At 41.9% G+C, this 19,560-nt stretch overlaps 1 protein-coding gene and 1 pseudogene across 1 annotated transcript; both read left to right on the top strand.

Moving 5' to 3' along the window:
* The first annotated feature begins 1,948 nt into the window (after nt 1-1,948).
* TIMM17A (translocase of inner mitochondrial membrane 17A) lies at nt 1,949-14,292 on the top strand. Its single transcript, XM_037496671.1, has 6 exons — nt 1,949-2,025; nt 5,825-5,924; nt 6,046-6,109; nt 9,371-9,499; nt 10,489-10,599; nt 13,814-14,292. The coding sequence occupies exons 1-6, from the start codon at nt 2,000-2,002 to the stop codon at nt 13,897-13,899; spliced, it is 516 nt and encodes a 171-aa protein (XP_037352568.1). The 5' UTR covers nt 1,949-1,999; the 3' UTR covers nt 13,900-14,292.
* On the top strand, nt 12,631-13,146 carry LOC119233949 (60S ribosomal protein L32-like; annotated as a pseudogene).
* Nucleotides 14,293-19,560: the final 5,268 nt, after the last annotated feature.

The following is a 19,560-nucleotide window of genomic DNA, read 5'->3' as shown; positions in this document are numbered from 1 at the left end:
TACCCATGCGGTTTCCTAAGGCACAGGGAGATCCATCCTTCCTCACCTTGCTCACTCAGGGAAACCTTACAGTAAAACAAACTCTGGGGGGGGGGTCACAGTTCTTTCAGGTCACATATGGAGAGGTTGTCCCCAAAGCGATGGTCAGCGGAGGTCCCAGCAGTGGTCTCACGCTGAGTCCAGAACACTGATTTTCCATAAAATATAACCACTGTGTTGAATGACAGTCCACCCTCCCCCCCTTACCTTAATGGTGAGTTTTCTCTCAATTCTTCTCATTCCTTCATGTTTTTCTGTTCTCAGACTTTTCAGATTCCTTTAAGACTCGCTAGGAGGAGATTAAAATACCAAGCTCTTCTTCCAAGTGGCTTGTTCACTCAGATCGAGGAAGGGGTAACATCTTTCACCTCTAGCCAATAAAGGCAAAGTCCCAGGCCTTGCCCAGTGAAGCTTGTCCTGGCATGCTGTTATTGTTGCAGTACAGAGAAGGCAGAGGCTGAGAAGTCCTGCTGGTCAAGAGCAGCAGCTCCCAGAACAGTAAACTCCTTCAGGATGTTGAACTTTGGTATGAGCAGAGCTGGCTAACCTCTGCCTAGAGTCTGGCCCTCAGCTGTGTAAACTAAGAAACTCAGCATTTCACCATTCCTGGTGACTGATTTGATTCAAAGAACCAAGCTCACAACAGGCAAATGCATAAAGCAACTTTCAAGTGGGCAGGAAGAGCATGAACAGCCAGGGCATTTTCTCAAAAGGAAAATCTTCTCCGAAGGCAAATAACAATTAGGAGATTGCATAATGAACAAGGAAAGGAGTAAAGGAGAGGAGCTGGCACTAGGGGAGCTAGAGCTGAGGGAGACTTCATCTGGGTCTGTTGAGATCAGAAAAAAATATCCTTGCTCAAGAGAATACAAGCCCGTAGTTACTGAAATATTTATACCCCTAGGTCTGGAGTGCTGAGTAAACATCAAATTCTTGCTCTGTGAGTTCTTCTTTCTAGGTTCCACATTGCCCATCTCCCACATGTCTCTTCAGCTTGTGCAGTTAGTTAGATTTAATTACGGCCATGCATTTTTTCAAAAAGGACTTATTGGATGTACACATCCAGAGCAGAATAGGCAGTTTGAACTGTTCTTCTTGGTTACAAGTCACATTGTACTGCCACCCTTTAGTTCTATGGAGGCTTCAGTTTATCTGCTTATCTTATTCCCAAGATGTCAGAGGGAACCTCACTCTTTCTGCAGTTTCATAATATTAGGGCACGAATTTTTCCATAAAATAAAGATTCATATTCTAAAGTCAAACTGGGAAGTGCAGAAGTGAGAAGCTCTCCTTCAGCAGCCATCAGTGACTGAGGTTTTGTTGAGTATGCGCGAAGGGCCAGTGGATGGGCCCCATTCTTTCGGATTTCTCGTCTCTGAGCTAAACATCCTCCACATCTGGTGATTGGGGCACCGGCCAGGAAGAGACTGTTGTTTTCGTCCCTCAAATTGAGGGACCCTAGTGGGCACCCTAGATGGCCCAGGTACATCCAGTTCACAGACATTTATTGATCACCTACTGCATTCTAGGCACCGCGACTATAAAACACTAAATCGCTGTCATGAAGGTTTCTCAAATCTTGACCAATTAGTAGCATTAGTTGACAAAGTACTAAAAACAAAGAAACCTTATCTATGAAGTCTAGTGCACCCCAGCGGAATAACACCAGGTTTATCTCAGGTCAAAGGCCCTCCAGTGACCAGGTAATTTGAACCCTTCGCCCCAGAGCTCCCGCCCCTCGCGCAGCCCAGAACCGCTGCCTTCGAAGACCTGGCGGGCGCCCAGCCTCGTTGCACCGGCCGCCGCCCCGCCCCCGCAAGCCCCCGGGCTCCCATTGGCTGAGGGGCACACAGCGAGCCAATCCCCATAGACTGCAACGCCCTCCTCTCGGGATCACTTCCGCCGCTGGGGTCAGGCCCCGCCCCGCTTGCCCGGCATCGCTGGCGGCGCCGGAGTCAAGATGGAGGAGTATGCGCGAGAGCCTTGGTGAGCTTTCCCCCCTTACCTTCCTGTCTCCTGCCCTCTTTCTCCCCTGACCAGTCTCCCGAGGTGCAGGGCGGACTCAGTCTCGGGTGTGTCGACGCGGGCTTGGTAACCGAAGGCCACGAGGGCTGCGGCCCAGCCCTGTACCCCGCGGGCTGCGTGAGGCAGCCTCGCCGGTTCCCACCCGGCACCTCGTGACCTTGCGCCGGACGGCGAGGAGGTCCGCACCTGGGTCTGACGGAGCCTCGGAACCTGCTCCTAACCCTGAGTCCAGTCGGCTGGTGCGGGGTCAGTAATAATCCCCTCTGACCGCTGAGATGACCTTGGACGCGTCCCTACGCCTCGCTGTTGCTCAGTTCCTCCTCCTCGAGAAAGGAAAGCTAGGCCTTGGGGGGGATATTGTTTGGGGCTTTATTTGTATGATATGTGACCCCTGGACGAAGCATTTCAAATGTGTGGAACGTAGATTATGCCCAGGATGTCTGGATAAACTCCTGTAGGCGGGAGGAGGTGGTAAAAATTATCTGGAAAAGAAAGAGATAGTAGCTATTGTTCTCCGAAAAGCTATGGACAGAAACCTATTCATTCAGCTTTTATTCAGAGCTAGCACTTGGTTAGGTTCGAAGAATAAAAGCATGAAGAATATCAGGCATGTAAATAGTAAAATAGCGTAATTGGTGTAAGAAGTCTCAGGTTGCCTTCGTTGAAGGCTTCTGGGGTCATAATGGGTCTCATTTATTTAAACCATTAGGTAATCCCTTTACTTACACTTAGTACATAACGTCCTGAAGCAATGCAGTCAGTTGCCTGGTTAGTTCTGTAGTCAAAACTGCTTTGATCTTCTGGACTGCCCTGTTTGGTAGGAGCATTTTCTCAATCACCCAAGCTCAAACAATTGCATGGAATGCCCTCTCTCTGTCTATTCCCTCTTCCAGCACGCATAAGCTGTCTGAATTTCTTTCAAAATGTTTGCCTTTTGATTCCTATTGTCAAGATTTTATCTATTGTCCTTTAATTCCTTTTTACAATAGCTTCCTAATAGCTTTCTTTACTTCTAGCCCTTTTTACATCTTATGGACTTACTCATCCCAAATACAACTTGTTACAATGCTTTCTTTTCAAAAACTCTTAGTCTCTGTTTTACAGTTGAAAGAATTTGAGGGCTTTGGCATACCAGAGTTTGTATTTAAATTGCTTGTACTTACTGCCTATGTGACCTTGGGCAAGTTAATCTCTGTCTGAGCCTCTGTTTTTCTGTAAAATGGAGAGGGGACAGGAATACTCTTGCAAAGTTAAAAGGTTAGTTACTCTGGGAAAGTAAACCTAGCTTTCTCGAAAATCACAGTGGTTTTTTTTTTTTTGTAAAAATGCACCTGTTATGGGCCTCCCCAGGTGGCGCAGTGGTTGAGCGCTGGGCTGCGAAGCTGCCCGCAGCCTCTGCAGCGCCAGTTCGATCCCCGGCCACTGGCGAGGGTCCCACATGGCTCGCAGACCTCTCCTGCCGCCCGCTGCTCCCCTCAGCAGTGTATTTCGTCAGTCTGCCTGTTCTGTTCCCCGCTCTGTCTCTGGTGAATCCTCTCACCCTCCCATGTATCTAGCCTGTACCCCGGTTCTTATATAAATAAATAAATCTTTAAAAAAAATGCATCTGTCATCAGCGTGTCGATTTATTAAAGTAGTTAATGCTTAATAAATGATAGCTTAATATTGTTCCTGTTAGTTACTGATTCTGTTGTATTTTTCTGGCATTTCCATTCTTTTGGAGTTTTATCTTCCACCTTCCATTTATGTAGCCCATCACTTCCCTGCGAGGACATTGTGATTTAGTTCCGAAACTCTTTCCATCTTAACTTTGTTGTGGACATCCTCTCTTGAAATACTCTGCACTCTGATCTGAATCCTGCTGTTCTTTACTGACTTTTTTATTTTTATTTTTTTAAAGATTTATTTTTATTTATACAAGAACTGAGGTACAGGCCAGAGGCACGGGAGCATGAGAGAATTCACCAGAGACAGAGTGGGGAGCAGAACAGGCAGACACACTGAAGACACTGCTGAGGGGAGCAGCGGGCGAGGCAGGAGAGGTCTTCCACGCCATGTGGGTTTCTTCCTGATTGGCCGGAAATCGAACCTGTGCTACTCAGGCTGTGGACAGCTTCACAGTGCAGTGCTCAACCTGGTGCGCCACCCGGGAGGCCCCTACTGACTTTTTTAATGGTCACTGATTTTATAAGATCACTGTTTATAAGATCACTTAGGCTAAATCTTAGATTTATTAGACCACCAGCCTTTTTACATACATATTTACAAGTACTGACCCACTACACTGAGGGAGTCACTAATTTATTCTTTGTCTTTCTTCCTTATTTCTTGTTAATGGTTTAAAGTCAAAGCACTCCTTCTTAAACTTTTTTTTTTTAAGATTTATTTATTTATGCATATAAGAACTAGGATACAGACCAGAGGTGCAGTGGGGTGAGAGGATTCACCAGAGACAGAGTGGGGAACAGAACTTGCGGTTTGACTGAAATACACTGCTGAGGGAAGCATCTAGCAAGACTGGAGAGGTCTGCTGCTCCACTGGGTCAGCTCCCTGGATTGAACTCGTGCTGCAGTGGCTATGGATAGCATCACAATGCTGAGACTTAACCCCTTGTGCCACCAGGAAGGCCCCTCCTCAAACTTTTAAAGTGAAATCACATCTCATGTGTGGATCTAATTCTGTCCATTCTGGTTCAGTAGGTCCTGGGGGGAGCCCAAGAGTTTGCATTTCTAGCAAGCTCCCAAGTGTTGGTGATTTTGCTTCAGGACCACAAAAGCAGGCCCGCTGACAACTGGAGTAGCTGCCACATGAGATAGTTGTTTTGTACAAAGTCTGGATTTGTACTATACTTGAAAAGAATGTGTTATTTTGACGTCAAGTTTTTGTGTTCCTATCTGGCAAAGTTGGAAATGACTCATTCATATTTTCTAGAAGTAACAATATGTTAAATTCAAAAGTGTACTTGAGCAAGTAGATTGCCAGCTGTCCATTATAGTAGTTGACACTTGAAACTAAGTATCTTTTACTTATTGTGAGTTCAAGTGAATTTAATAGTCAGAGACTGTAAATCACATTCCTTGAATAGTTGCTCTATTCTTATCAATCAGATTACTCAGATTTCAGTGTTTTGTGTAATGTGGGGTGCTGCATTTGGGAGCTGAGTTTACAGATTTGCCCTCTAACTGGAATCAATGTTGTAAATGGATCCAATACAAACTAAGGTTCCAAATGCAAAAAAAAAAGAGAATTTCAAGTGCAGAAAGAATTTCAAGTTTTTTTAAATTGAAAAATTTTTTTTCCTTTGCATCTATTGAATTTTCATTCTTCCAGTCTCACCTTTAATTTTTGCTTCAGCTGGAGAACTTACCTTGACCTCCAGGAGATTGACTCAACATTGTTGATTATAATGTCATTTCCTATAATGTCATAGGTGTTTATTTGCTTTTGAACAGTGCTCCACTTAAAATAGATACTCATTGTTAAATGCATGAAGAAAGTGCTGTTATAGGGAGTTACAACAGCAGCAATGAGGACTTAAGCTGATGCCATTCCTTCAGGTTTAGATGACTTGGGGCTGAATAGGTATGAAGATGTTCAGAATCCTTTATCTTTGTATTTCATGGGCCTGGCATTGCAATGGACTGACATTGAAATGGACCCTGCACTACAGTCTGTTGCATCTCTTACTATGCTAGCAGAGGTTTCATGTAAGCTGATGAATGAGAAATATGGTCATCTTTTTTTCCCCCCTGTTCTTAGCCCCTGGCGAATTGTGGATGACTGTGGTGGGGCCTTTACCATGGGCACCATAGGTGGTGGTATCTTTCAAGCAATCAAAGGCTTTCGCAATTCTCCAGTGGTAAGTGGGTGAAAAGTCTTTATCATCACTTGAAGCTGATAAATATCACTGGTTTCCCCTTTGGTGGGTTGGAATTGTACCTATAATATATTTTTGGTTGCTTTCTTTCGTTTGCTTTTAGGGAGTAAACCACAGACTACGTGGCAGTTTGACAGCTGTTAAAACCAGGGCTCCACAGTTGGGAGGTAAGCATAATCTTTCCATATGTATTCCAGAAATTTTTTCCTGTTGATTTGAAGGAGACACTCTGGTTTTTGTTGTGTTAAAGATACAGACATGCATACATGTATATGTATCTATTATATGTGTATGTAACACATTATATATCATTTTTATTCTTTTTTAGATTCTACCAACTAATGTTTTAGTTCAGTTTAACAGCTTGTCACAAATTAGTGTTTGTAGGTTTTTGATTTATGGTTATTCAGAAATTTAACTGGAATTGTTATATCCATTTAAAAATCTTATCTCTGTCCATCAAATGCTTTGTGTTTTGTTTTTGGTGAATCATGATTCACACTGATACTGCTTATTCTAGTCCCGCCCGGAGGGTTCATTATTCTTCATTTTCATATGACTACCTTCTCCCTTGCCTTGCTTGGGTTGTGGCACCCCATGCCAGGCTGCTAACACATAGATACCCCTGGGCTTATGCTGTATTGTAACTGGTTAGATCTGGTAGATTTAACTGGTTATGTCGAAGACCAGATTTCAGCAAAATGTCGGGTCAGGTGTCCCTGAAAGGATGAGATGACCTAGGCGAAACTTTAAGGGCTGAAGGGAAGGGGAGGTGAGGCAGATACAAACACTCTTATTTTGGTGAAAGCATCTCCTGCTGAGGGTCTCAGCGGGTCTTTATACGTTTTAAGCAAGCGATGGGATTACATTATCATATGCATAGATGCAAAACAAAACAATCAGTACATTCCTTTCCCATAGACATATTGGTGCCTACGTGTTTTTAAGAAAAGAAACAGGGCCTCCCCGGTGATGCAGCGGTTGAGCGCTTGGGTTGCTTGTGTTGCGAAGATGCCGGCAGCCTCTGGAGTGCCGGTTCGATCCCCGCCTGCTCCCCTGCCACCAGAGGAGGGTCCCACATGGCGGGCAGACCTCTCCTGCCGCCTGCTGCTCCCCTCAGCAGTGTACTTCCGTCTTTCTGCCTGCTCTGCTCCCTGCTCTGGCTCTGGTGAATTCTCTCACCCTCCCACACTTCTGACTGTACCCAGTGCTTGTATAAATAAATAAATAAATAAATCTTAAAAAAAAAAAAAAGAAGAGAAACAACTTTAAAAGTAAATAGATAGGGCCTCCCCGGTGGCGCAGCGGTAGAGCGCTGGGTTGCGAAGCTGCCCGCGGCCTCTGCAGCGCCGGTTCGATCCCCGGCTGCTCCCCGGCCACCGAAGGAGAGTCCCACATGGCGCGCAGACCTCTCCTGCCGCCCGCTGCTCCCCTCAGCAGTGTACTTGGGTCCTTCTGCCTGCTCTGCTCCCCGCTCTGGCTCTGGTGAATTCTCTCACCCTCCCGCACTTCTGACTGTACCCAGTGCATGTATAAACAAAACAAACAAACAAGCAAACAAACAAATAAAGAAAAACATGCCTCTATAAAAAAAAAAAAAAAAAAAAAGTAAATAGATAATTAAAATTTAGACTCATTATTTCAGCCTAAACAACTACCTAGGTCAGCTAACAGACCTTGGTACCACCCTATCGCCAAGGCTACAATATCATGAGACTCCTCTATCTATTTGTCCTGCAGCTAGAAACCAGTTGCTTCCCAGTAATCAGTTATTAGAACTTTTTTTCTACCTAGAAGCTCCTAGCACAATCAACTTTATGATTCATTACAAGGCTTCTTTACAGAACTTCCATATGAGGAATATTATTATGACCAGCTCTAGGTTGCTTATCAGACATGCCCTTGCACAGTAATTATTTCCCATTGTCAAGTGGGCCAAATTATTCGGGGTTTAATTTTTAAGCAAGTAATTTTCCATGCCATGTACTTACAGTATTCTTATATATATGATTTATTGCCCAATGTATATTCCATGAGGTTTTTTCTTTTTATGACCAAGAACAAAAAACAAAGGGATGTTTAATCTTCAGCCCCACAGTGTCAGGCTCTTTAAACTTTGGCCCCATGGTGTCAGGCCCTTTTTCTTCAGCCCCACGGTTTGAGGCTCTTTAAACGTTGGCCCTACGGTTTGAGGCCCTTTTCTTAGCTGCTTGCCAGTGTTTTACCTGGCTGGGGCAGCTAGGCCCCTTGCAGCATGGTTATGTTTGTTAGATTTGATTGGTTATATCTACTAGATTTCCAGTGAGAGCTGGAGAAGAATCTGGTGGTAACCACAATGCTCTGGCTCCCTACACTAGGCCGCCTTTCTGCCAGGACTCAGGATCTCCATTCTCATCAATAACCCTAACTCAGTGTGACAGTTATTAGAAGAATCTGGTGGTAACCACAATGCTCTGGCTCCCTACACTAGGCTGCCTTTCTGCCAGGACTCAGGATCTCCATTCTCATCAATAACCCTAACTCAGTGTGACAGTTATTCTTAGGGGATAGGGAGTGGGAGTGAGGGAGTGGGAATCTCTGAGGAATTTTGTGAGGTGATTCTGACATACTGAGGCATCATGTCACTCTCCCAGGATATAGAAAGTGTATTCATTCTAGCAGAGTTAGAAAATAAAAGCACACGGAACTAAGTTACAGTTGTGGTGCCCAGAGAGGATGCTGATGAAGAGCTTCGTTCTTTCCAGATTTTGTGTGTACTTGTTTACGTGTGTGTGTATGTGTTGGTGTTTGACTTTTACTTACAGAATTGTCAGCTGTGTTCAGGAGGAGTGTGAGCCTCACGCTTGAGCACTACTAAAGGATGGAAAGGAGAGGAAGGGAACTTCCGTCCTCCTGATGTTCCAAAGTCTAACCATGTGCCATTCATCCGCCACTTGAGCATCTGCGGGCTTACACCTGCAACACAGCCGGAATAGAATACATTTCTTTTGTGTTCCTCTTGGGGTTTGCATAGAGTGGGCGCTCAGGGACACTTACTGAAAAAAATAGGAGTTAGAGTCAAGCTATAGGAGGAGGGAGGGAGCAGGTGGTTTGGTTTTATGTATTGATATTTAAACATGTACATTTTTCTCAAAAGGAATTTGAGTGTTTAGACCCAGGTACTCTGATTCTTTCAGGCCTGACTTCTTTCAGGTGTTGGACCATGACCTATATTCCCGCTGATGAAATACAGTCTAGGTTTTATTAAAAAGATAGGTGTTCTGACTTTTGTTAAATACTTATTTAGACTTGTATCTGCATGTATTTGGGGTATGAGAGTTTTAAGAATTTAATGAGTGTTGTTATTTAAACTTATTTTTAACTGTAATACTTTAAATAGCAGATAAAAATTAAATATGTATTTTTTTGTTTGTTGTTAAATAAAATAGGTAGCTTTGCAGTTTGGGGAGGTCTGTTTTCCATGATTGACTGCAGTATGGTTCAAGTCAGAGGGAAGGAAGATCCCTGGAACTCCATCACAAGTGGTGCCTTAACAGGAGCCATACTGGCAGCAAGAAGTAAGCAGTCATAGGCACTAGTAGAAGCAAGACTTTTTGGAAAACCTCGTGTCTTAATTTACTGATATCTGTGACTTATAAAACTAAGCATTTCCTAACTTGGTGTAATATGAATGTATATGGTGATTGGTGGGGGGATGTAAGGGACTGTATTGGACTGTATTTGGAATGTTGGAGAATGAGTGATCATGGAGTTCTAACCACTAAGAGCAGTTCAGCTCCTGGTTCTTCCATTTACTAACTGATTGGCAGTTTACTAATAAACATTGACAGTTTCCTCATCTGTATTCTGGAGTTAAAAATCACACCCACAGGACCTACCTGGTGGCGCTGGGGTTAAGTCTCTCACTATTAAGCTATTGCCAGCCACTGTGGCATGAGTTCAATCCCTGGCCAGGGAGCTGACCCACATGGCGCAGCAGATCTCTCTTGTCTTGCCCGCTGCTCCCCTTAGCAGTATATTTCAGTAGATCTGCCTGTTTTTGCTCCCCACTCTGTCTCTGGTGATTACTCCCTGCATCTTTGGCCTATACCCCAATTCTTGGATGCATAAATAAATAAAAATAAATCTTTTTTAGAAATAACACCTGCACATAGCACTGTTAGAAATTAAGAGTTTAGAACCATTTTCTTTGAGGTCTTAGGGCCAGAGAGTAATCCAGAATTCCTTTAGGCTTAGTGGTTTAGGTCAGACATTGACAGGTTGTAAACATTTTAGGCTTTGTGGGTTTGAGGTCTTTGTACAACTGCTTAACTCTGCTGTAGCCCAAAAGCAGCCATAGACAGTGTATAAATAAATGAACGTGACTGTGTGTTCCAATAAAACTTTATTTACATAAATAGGCAGTGAGCTGAGTTTTATCTACGAGCCACAGTTTTGACTTACTGTCTTTACCAGTGGGTAAGAGGGAGTAACCATGTAGACAATTCTTTATCTTACGTTAAACTAGATTTCTAACAGTAATCTCTTTGTTGTTTTGTATTCTAAGATGGACCAGTGGCCATGGTTGGGTCAGCTGCAATGGGTGGCATTCTCCTAGCTTTAATTGAAGGAGCTGGTATATTATTGACAAGATTTGCCTCTTCACAATTTCCCAATGGTGAGTTTCGTTTCTGCTTAATATCATAGTGCAAACATTTTTAAATGGTATCCTAATATCTAGAGAAAACATATTTTGTCTGCTAAAAAGTGGCTCAAGAAATTGGTAATTTCTTTTAATAAGCAAATGAACCCTGATTAAACCAGAAAACTAAAAGAAAAGCTCAACAGCACATTATCTAACCAAAGCATTTTGATTATTGTGCCTAAACACTGTAACTGCAGCCATACCTTTTCAAATAGAACCAGAGACAACTGTCATAGGCTTATTACCAATTAGAAATTACCAGTTTAGAAGATCTTTGCATATGTGTAACAGCAATGATAACTTCTTTCCATACCCTTACGTGCCAGGCACTGATCTAGGTGCTAAGGATACAGGGGTGAACAAGTACTTACCTCCTGGTAGGGGAAGACAGACTGACATATTAGCAGATAAATGAGATTATTGATTGTGTTGCTTGCTTTGAAAAAAATAAGAGTGAGGCCTCCCTGGTGGCCTAAGGGTTAAGTCTCAGCACTATCACCTCGATGGCCTGAGTTAGATCCCAGCCAGGGAGCTAGATACATGGCACAGCAGACCTCTCCTATTTCGCCGCTGTTTTCCTTAGTGTATTTCTATTTCTGTACATCTGCCTGTTCTGCTCCCCACTTGTCTCTGGCGAATCCTCTCACCCCTTGCACCTCTGGCCTATTCTTCTATGCAAAATAAATAAAAATCTTATAGTAAAGAAATCTTTTAAAAAAAATTAAAGAGTGGTAGAAAAGTGACTCATGTTTGGGATGGTCACTGTAGGGTTCACAGGGAAAGTCTCTGGAAGTTGGTAATGTTTATTGCTAATTATTCATTTTATCTGCTAGATAGGGTAGAAACTAAGTTGTGGACCAGGTGATCATTACGTGAAGATCTCAGCTATTAAGCAGTTACTTGAAACTATAGAAACCTTAGTTGTCTAAATGAGAATGTAGCTTGGCATAGAAAGGAAGCAGAGAGATATTGTGAGGATTATAGAAGCGAACGCTTGTCCTAGCATTTGGGGAAGAAAATATGCAGAATACTGAGACATGTGGAAAACTATTTTGGGAGTGTGGAAAAGATTCAGCTTTAAGTTAGGAATAGATCACAGCTCCCAATTTGATCTGATCTCCCTGAGGCACCTGGCGAGAGGTTCAGTGTCTCTGGCACAGTTTTCACACTGTTCATTAGATGCCATTTGGGGTGATTTTGATGTTGACCCTCCTACCTTATGTATTTCAGTCATTACTTCTGAGTTACTACTCATGTTATGGTCACTTTCTAATTTTACTTCTTAGTTTGTTTTTAACCATGTTAGTGTGGTAAAGATGTCACATACAACATCAGAAATTGATATAACAAAAACATACATTGTCTTTTAGAAATTAGTTTTGGTTATTTTGCCGTAGGCTTTTTCCTCCAAGGGAACTGTCACAAGAAGTACATTTTTATTTTTCACAGATGTGTTTCTGAAAAGCTGTGTGGCGGGACATCTTTGAGAAGTTAATCATTTTCCAATTACATGAAAAAGTTCTTGAAACAGTGAAAAAATTAGAACTGTATTAGGATGGTAACAATGGTTATTATTTATTTATTTTTTTCACCCAATAGCTTCTTAAGTTTTCTACAGTGGACAGATACTGCTTTTGCAGTGAAATGAAAATATACCCTTGGGTAAAGCATTGGGAGCTTCAGAGAATTAATTTTTAACACTGCCCTTTTTCTCTCTTCAGATATTTTTTAGTCTGCTTAGATTTCCTGCAGGGGGTGGGGGGGATTATTCCCGTGAGAGTCTTTTTTTAAAGAGCCATATTATTTTTTCTTAGTTTATAGGCTTTTCCATCCTTTGTAAACTAAATACTACATGACTTTATTCTACAGCAAGTTTAGCAGTATTTCCCCATTTCAGGACTCATCCCTACTTAATTGGTTGTATAAGTTGAATGACTGAGTTCTCTTAAACCATGATTAAGGTTCTTAAACATTGTGAAGATACTTTTAGATAGCCACTGAAAAACATGTCAGAAGGTATGGCAGCATCATAGCAGTTTCTTTAAAAACGTGACTGTTGCCCCTCTCTTCCTTGGTGCTGCCTACGGAGGTGGCAGCCATCTTCCATTTGGCATCATAACTGCCCTCAGACCCCTTAGGAAACCCACGGTTGTCAAAAAGAGCACCAGGAAGTTCATCTGGCACCAGTCAGTCCGACACATTAAAATTAAATGTAACCATCAGGAACCCAAAGGCATTGATAACAGGGAGCACAGGGTATTCAAAGACCAGATCTTGAGGCTCAGCATGGGTTATGGGCGCAGCAAGAAAATAAAGCACCTGCTGTCCAGTGATTTGCAGGTTCCTGGTGCACAACGTCAAGGAGCTTGACATGCTGCTGCTGAGCAGCCAACCTTACTGTGCGGAGACTGCTCACAACGTCTCCTCCAAAAACCAAAAGCCATTGTGGAAAGAACAGCACAGCTGGGCATCCACATCACCCACCCCAGTGCCAGGCTATGCAGCAAAGAGAAAGAATAGCCAGCTAGGGCCTCCCCAGTGGCGCAGCGGTTGAGCGCTGGGTTGCGAAGCTGCCTGCAGCCTCTGCAGCGCCGGTTCGATCCCCGGCTGCTCCCCGGCCACCAGAGGAGGGTCCCACATGGCGCGCAGACCTCTCCTGCCGCCCGCTGCTCCCCTCAGCAGTGTACTTCGGTCCTTCTGCCTGCTTTGCTCCCCGCTCTGGCTCTGGTGAATTCTCTCACCCTCCCGCACTTCTGACTGTACCCAGTGCATGTATAAACAAAAACAAACAAACAAACAAATAAATAAATAAATGAAAAACATGCCTCTATATAAAAGAATAGCCAGCTAGTGTGCACATGCATTGTGTTAATAAAACCATGAAACTGCAAAGGAAAAAAAAAAATACCAAGCTTGATGATTGCTTCTTGCGGTAATTAATCCATCTGACTTTCCTGGTGTAGCTTGAGAGCTGTTCATTCTGGAGCACAAGAGAAGCCAGTCTGTCATGTACCAAACAAATCTGAAGATGTTCTCAATGAGAATGAGACACATTTACAAAGAAATTGAGATTATAACCCTGAGAGAGCACATTTTTATTGAGCTGATTGACTTACTCTGTACAGAGACTTGTTTTTAGTTATATAATATTCTGATGATTTAAAATCCTTTTCTTTCTTAATTGCAGGTCCTCAGTTTACTGAAGACCCCTCTCAGTTGCCTTCCACCCAATTACCATCCTCACCTTTTGGAGACTATCGACAATATCAGTAGGACTGCTTTCCCAGGACTTTAACAGAACAAGCTGTAGTTCAAGAAAGGATTTCAGAAGATCAATTTAGTCTGGTTTTAAAAGCATATGTGGGACATCTGTGGCCGAATAGGCTATGAAGAGACATATAGCACTTTTTTCTATTTAAAGAAACATGGATAGGAAGGGGAATTGTTAAAAAAAAATGCATTTATTCACACTTGGATTGCATTTATGATCAAAATAAATGTCTAATATCTTTAAAAGAAAATGTAAGTGCTTAGAAGATGAAGGACCAAAGGGCAAACAGCAGTGAAATACCATTTCATCATTTCCTTGGGGACTTCTCTGCCTAATTTCATGTGTTCTGTTAGTCAAACAATAAAAAAAAACTCCTGGAACCTGCTTTCTTTTAAGATAGTTGTAGAGTTCTGCTTTTCATCCTCAAATGCTTCAAATAATGCAAATTACATTGAAAATTGCATGTTTTATTGTTAAGTCCTCATCTCACTGGAGGTAAATTATGTATGAGAAGAATTGTGCCAAGTCCGCATGGATATGGATTGAAGGCTATGATAAGATATTTACCTTTACTTTGAAAGTAAAATATGCTTTGTCTTGGTTTTGAGGAGGACAGATACAAAACTCTTACCTTTGAGGCACTGTGTCTTGATCTTTGATTCCTGATCATCAGAAACAACTTGGTTCCAGTACACTCAGTTCTATGGAGAAGACTTCATGGAGGTGTAGCACGGAAAAGTTTGTTGATTATGTGGTCAGAAATAAAGTATGTGCTGTTTTTAATATGTTTCAAGTCCCTCGAAGCTGATCTTCATAAAGGGTGTATTTGGGGTCTGGTTGGCCCTGGAAAATGGATTGCCATTTCATAATAGGCCATTGGTAGTGACGTGGGCCTTATAGAAGGCCTGTTGTTCTCAGTTCCCCAGTTGCCTACATTTGCGTGGCATGGGGAACAAATTCATGTTAGCACAGTGAGCACACAGCCTTTGGCCTAATGGCATATGCATAATAAGCATTTATTTACTAATTGTGGTTGGCTCCTTTTTTTGGTGTAAAACATACTTAAAACACTGACATTTCAACTATTTTTAAGTATACAGTTCAGTAGCATTTATATGCAATCAATGTAGCCATCAACCAAAGCTTCAACATCACCGACATGCTCTGAGCCCATATAATAAAACATCCCTCCAGTTCCTAGTAACTACAAATCTACTTTCTCTGTGCCTCCTGTAGACAGCATTCTGTCCATTTAGCAGAGTAATTCAGGGTCCATCTGTGTTAAATGCCACCATACTCCTTGGGTGGCTAAGTAATATCCCATTGTATATATATCATGTTTTGTTTATTCATTTATTGAAGGACACTTGAATTGTTTGTGCCTTTTCACTGTTTTAGATAATGCTGTTGTGAACATGGGTGTAAAGGTAGCTATTTGAGTGAATTTGCTGGGGCATATGGTGGTTCTGTGTTTAACTGCCGCGGACCAGCACAGCAGTAGCCCATGAGGCCACCTCAGGGTTGAGAGAAGCGTGCAGGGTGGTCAGGGCGTCGGCGAAAGAAATGACAGACAGACACACTTCAAGAGTGAAAATCTGAGTGTAATTTTCTTTAAGTTTGTGACTAGTATATATATGTTTTCCAAAAGCACAGGAATGAATATCAATGAAATTAGCTTGCTCATGGGCTCAGTCAATCATCGCTTGTTATGTAGATCACCTCCCTGATGATGATTGACTGAGCCCATGAGCAAGCTAATTTCATTGATATTCATTCCTGTGCTTTTGGAAAACATATATATACTAGTCACAAACTTAAAGAAAATTACACTCAGATTTTCACTCTTGAAGTGTGTCTGTCTGTCATTTCTTTCGCCGACGCCCTGACCACCCTGCACGCTTCTCTCAACCCTGAGGTGGCCTCATGGGCTACTGCTGTGCTGGTCCGCGGCATTTAACTTTCTGAGAACTATCAACCTTTTCCACAGCAGCTGTGCCATTTTGTATTCCTACCCAGCAATAACACAAGTTCCAGTTTGTTTATTTTTTATTTTTTTTTTTGAGAAAGCATTTATTTATTTGTTTGTTTGTTTTAAAGATTTATTTATTTATTTATACAAGCACTGGGTACAGTCAGAACCGCGGGAAGGTGAGAGAATTCACCAGAGCCAGAGCAGAGAGCAGAACAGACTGATGAAGTACACTGCTGAGGGGAGCAGCGGCGGGCAGGAGAGGTCTGCGTGCCATGTGGGACCCTCACCTGGTGGCCAGGGATAGAATTGGCTCTGCAGAGGCTGCGGGCAGCTTCACAACCCAGCGCTCATCTGCTGTGCCACTGGGGAGGCCCACAAGTTCCAGTTTTTAGTTATAACTATCCTACTATATGTGAAATCAGATTTCACCATGCTTTTGATTTGCATTTCTCTAATGATTTACTGTGCTTTTGGGGTATTTATACCTCTGGCGATTTTAAGTCTATAGCTCTTTAGTTTTCAGTTATAAGGACAAACAAAGGTATATTTATAAATTCTTTGCAGGTCATGCGTATGTGATCCCGGAATATTATGCCATTTTACTGGTTAACTCTAGTGTCTAACTCAGCATTATCTGAAGAAATTCTTGGATACAGATGAAGTTTCTGGAATTAGGGGTGAGGTGGAAGGGAAGAAGTTTGAGAAATTTGGACAACCAGTTCCTTAAAAAAGGACTTGGAATTTCATTCATTCCATGTGACATGAGGTGAAAACTATAAAAATCTTTCCAGTTACGTTTCCCAGGCTTCTTGCCTCTCCTACTGGATTTCCTCATACCACCTTAGCCTAGTTAGGACAGGCTGTGCTCTTGAAGTTTTCCAGCCTTACTGCTAGAACTTGACTTGAAGCCTGTACTTCAGACTTACCCTGAGGTGTCCAATCTGGGGGGAACAAACTATTCCTTTAATTTTATACTTGAACCCTAAGTATCATCTGCAGTGTTCCTGGCCAAGGTGTTTTATAATCACACAAGAGTTTTTAGTTGGCCTATTGCCTGCCCCTTTCTATTATTGATTGTGCTAACTTATTCCTGGTAGTCTTTGAAGACCCAACTCTGGTGCCTCACTGCAACCCCATCTGAGTGATTGGGGAGGGAGGGCCAGGTCTGGTTCCCTGACCTGCTGTCACATCCTGTACAATAGGAAGACATGGGAAGGGCTGTTTTTGTTTTTCTTCCCCACCCCACTTTTTCCTCAACATTTTTTCAATGAAAAACTTCAAACCTGTAGAGTAGAATTTTACAGTAAATACCCATATACCCACCTACTATTAACTTTTTGTGATACTTGCTTTATCACATACCTATTTATCTCTCCCTCATTTCTAAATAAAATTGCAATTTATGAATCGTATTGATAAGTTTTGTAAGATGTGATTCTTTCTAAGTTTAACAAGTAATAGAAAACCAGGTAGATTCTAACACTCTTAAAATGATTTGAAATGTCTAATAAATATTATGAAACTAAAAGGAGGGCTCAGAATAAATGCTAAAATAACCAAATTGTTTTAATCATCAAAAAGACCTAAGTTCTCCCTGGGTCTTTCCCAAAATAATGGAATTAATTCTTTAGTTTCAAGATAGAAATGTCCATCAGACCAATTCCATCAGCTTTTCCCATTTTTTCTTGGTATCTGACACTGAAATTGGCAGGTAATCATGAATTTTGGAGGGTATGGAAGAAGCGGTCGCTGCATTTGATGACTGGATCAAGAAGATGCGGTACATATACACCATGGAATATTACTCAGCATTCAAAAAAGATAAACACATGCAATTTGCAGCAACATGGATGGTGCTGGAAGGGATCATGCTCAGCGAAATAAGCCAGAAAGAAAAAGAAAAATACCGGATGGTCTCACTCATAGCAGGAATCTAGAAAACTTAAATAAGGGACCAGGAAATTGAATAACTATAAGAAAGTAAAAATCAAAATCAACAAACAACTATGAACCAGAGACACTCTATGGGGGATGGGGGGCGGGGAGGGGAGGGATTGGGGTCAAAATAAGGGGGTCACAATTGTATGGGGAATATAAAAATTTATAATAAAAAAATTGAAATCAGTCATTTTAGTTTAAATTAAAATTATGACAAAGGAGTTTGAAATTAAAAAAAAAAATGCATCTGTTTTCAAATGCGAAATGTCAATTACAAAAGCCTGGTCATAGCTCCACCCTGTGGTGTGTTCAACTCTATCTAAATTCTATTCAACCCCTGTCCACTGCGTCATGGGCCAGCAAGCTGCAAGCAGCCTGATCTGGTAAATAACTTTATCAGAACACAGCCCCATCTGTTCAAATACATATTGTTTTTAACTGCTTTCTCACTCCAAGGGCAATGTAATCAGAGTCCATTGTTCATTACTACTAAATACAAAGTCAGCTGTTTTTTATACACTGAGATTGTGCCCTGTGATCTCGAACTCTGTGCAACCAACACAGAAGTAGGATTGCATCTATTGAAACAGTTTCTTGAGGACAGGAACCCCACCCATTCTATAAAACTTGATAAAATATCGAGTGAGTGGATGAATAAATTATAGGTAGATGTGTCTAAACCCAATTAAAAAGTTTGAAACATTCATTTTTTTTAAGATTTATTTATGCATACAAGAGCTGGGGTACAGGCCAGAGGTGTGGGGTATAAGAGGATTCACCAGAGACAGAGCGGGGAGCAGAACAGGCAGATATACTGAAATACACTGCTGATGAGGGCAGTGGGTGAGACAGGAGAGGTCTGCTGCGCCATGTGGGTCAGCTCCCTGGCCGGGGATTGAACTCGAGCCACAGTGGCTGCCAATAGCTTCATAATGCTGAGACTTAACCCCTTATGCCACCAAGGAGGCCCCAAATCTGAAACTTTAAAATAAATGATATATTTCAGGCATACAAAGTAAGAATAAATATCCATGTAGCATCCACACGTATAAGAAATAAAGTCTTTATACAGATGAAACCTCTTACATGATTTCCTTCACCTACCTCCCCACAAGAATTAAATTCAAGAATCTTGAATTTGGTGCTTATCATTACTATGTACTACTTTATATTTTTAGTTCATTGTTTTGAGATAATTTTGGGTTTACAAAACACTGCAAAAATAGAAAGTTCTAGTATGCCTCTCACCCGTTTCCCCTATGTTAACATTACAAAATCATAAAAACAATGATCAAAACTAAGACATTGACGTTAACTGAACTACAGACTTGATTTGACTCTCACGAGTTTTTTCTGTAATGTCCCTTTTCTGTTTCAGGATCTAACAGATGACCCCAAGTGCTGTTAGTGGGTGAGTTGCCTTCATTCCCTCCAGTCAGTGAGTTTCTGAGTCTCGTTTCCTCAATATTTTCAGAGTAGTGAGATCTCTCTTCTTTTATTGAAGAAATGCTTGATTTAGGTTTGATGATTTTTCATGTTTTCTCAATAGTATGCATTATTGGAAAAGACTAGGGAGATGATAGGCCCTTCTCAATGCTTTATGTCTGGGGGCCTGTGGGACCTAAGGGTAATACTGGTGATGTTTACCTTGACCACTTGATTAAGTGGTGGCTTCTGGCTTTTTCCACCTACAACTACTAGTTTTCTCTTTGTTATTAATAAATATCTACAGGGAGATATTCTGAAACTATCC

The sequence above is a fragment of the Talpa occidentalis genome, unplaced genomic scaffold, assembly GCF_014898055.3.
Source record: "Talpa occidentalis isolate TD23 unplaced genomic scaffold, MPIMG_talOcc4v2.1 talOcc4.8, whole genome shotgun sequence".
Classification (NCBI taxonomy): Eukaryota; Metazoa; Chordata; class Mammalia; order Eulipotyphla; family Talpidae; genus Talpa; species Talpa occidentalis.
This window is presented reverse-complemented; position numbering and strand designations above follow the sequence as displayed.

Coding starts and splice junctions, on each gene's coding strand:
- TIMM17A (XM_037496671.1), top strand. CDS start 2,000: ATGGAGGAGTATGCGCGAGAGCCTTG. Junction 2,026..5,824: donor GAGTATGCGCGAGAGCCTTG/GTGAGCTTTCCC, acceptor CCCTGTTCTTAG/CCCCTGGCGAATTGTGGATG. Junction 9,500..10,488: donor AGCCATACTGGCAGCAAGAA/GTAAGCAGTCAT, acceptor TTGTATTCTAAG/ATGGACCAGTGGCCATGGTT.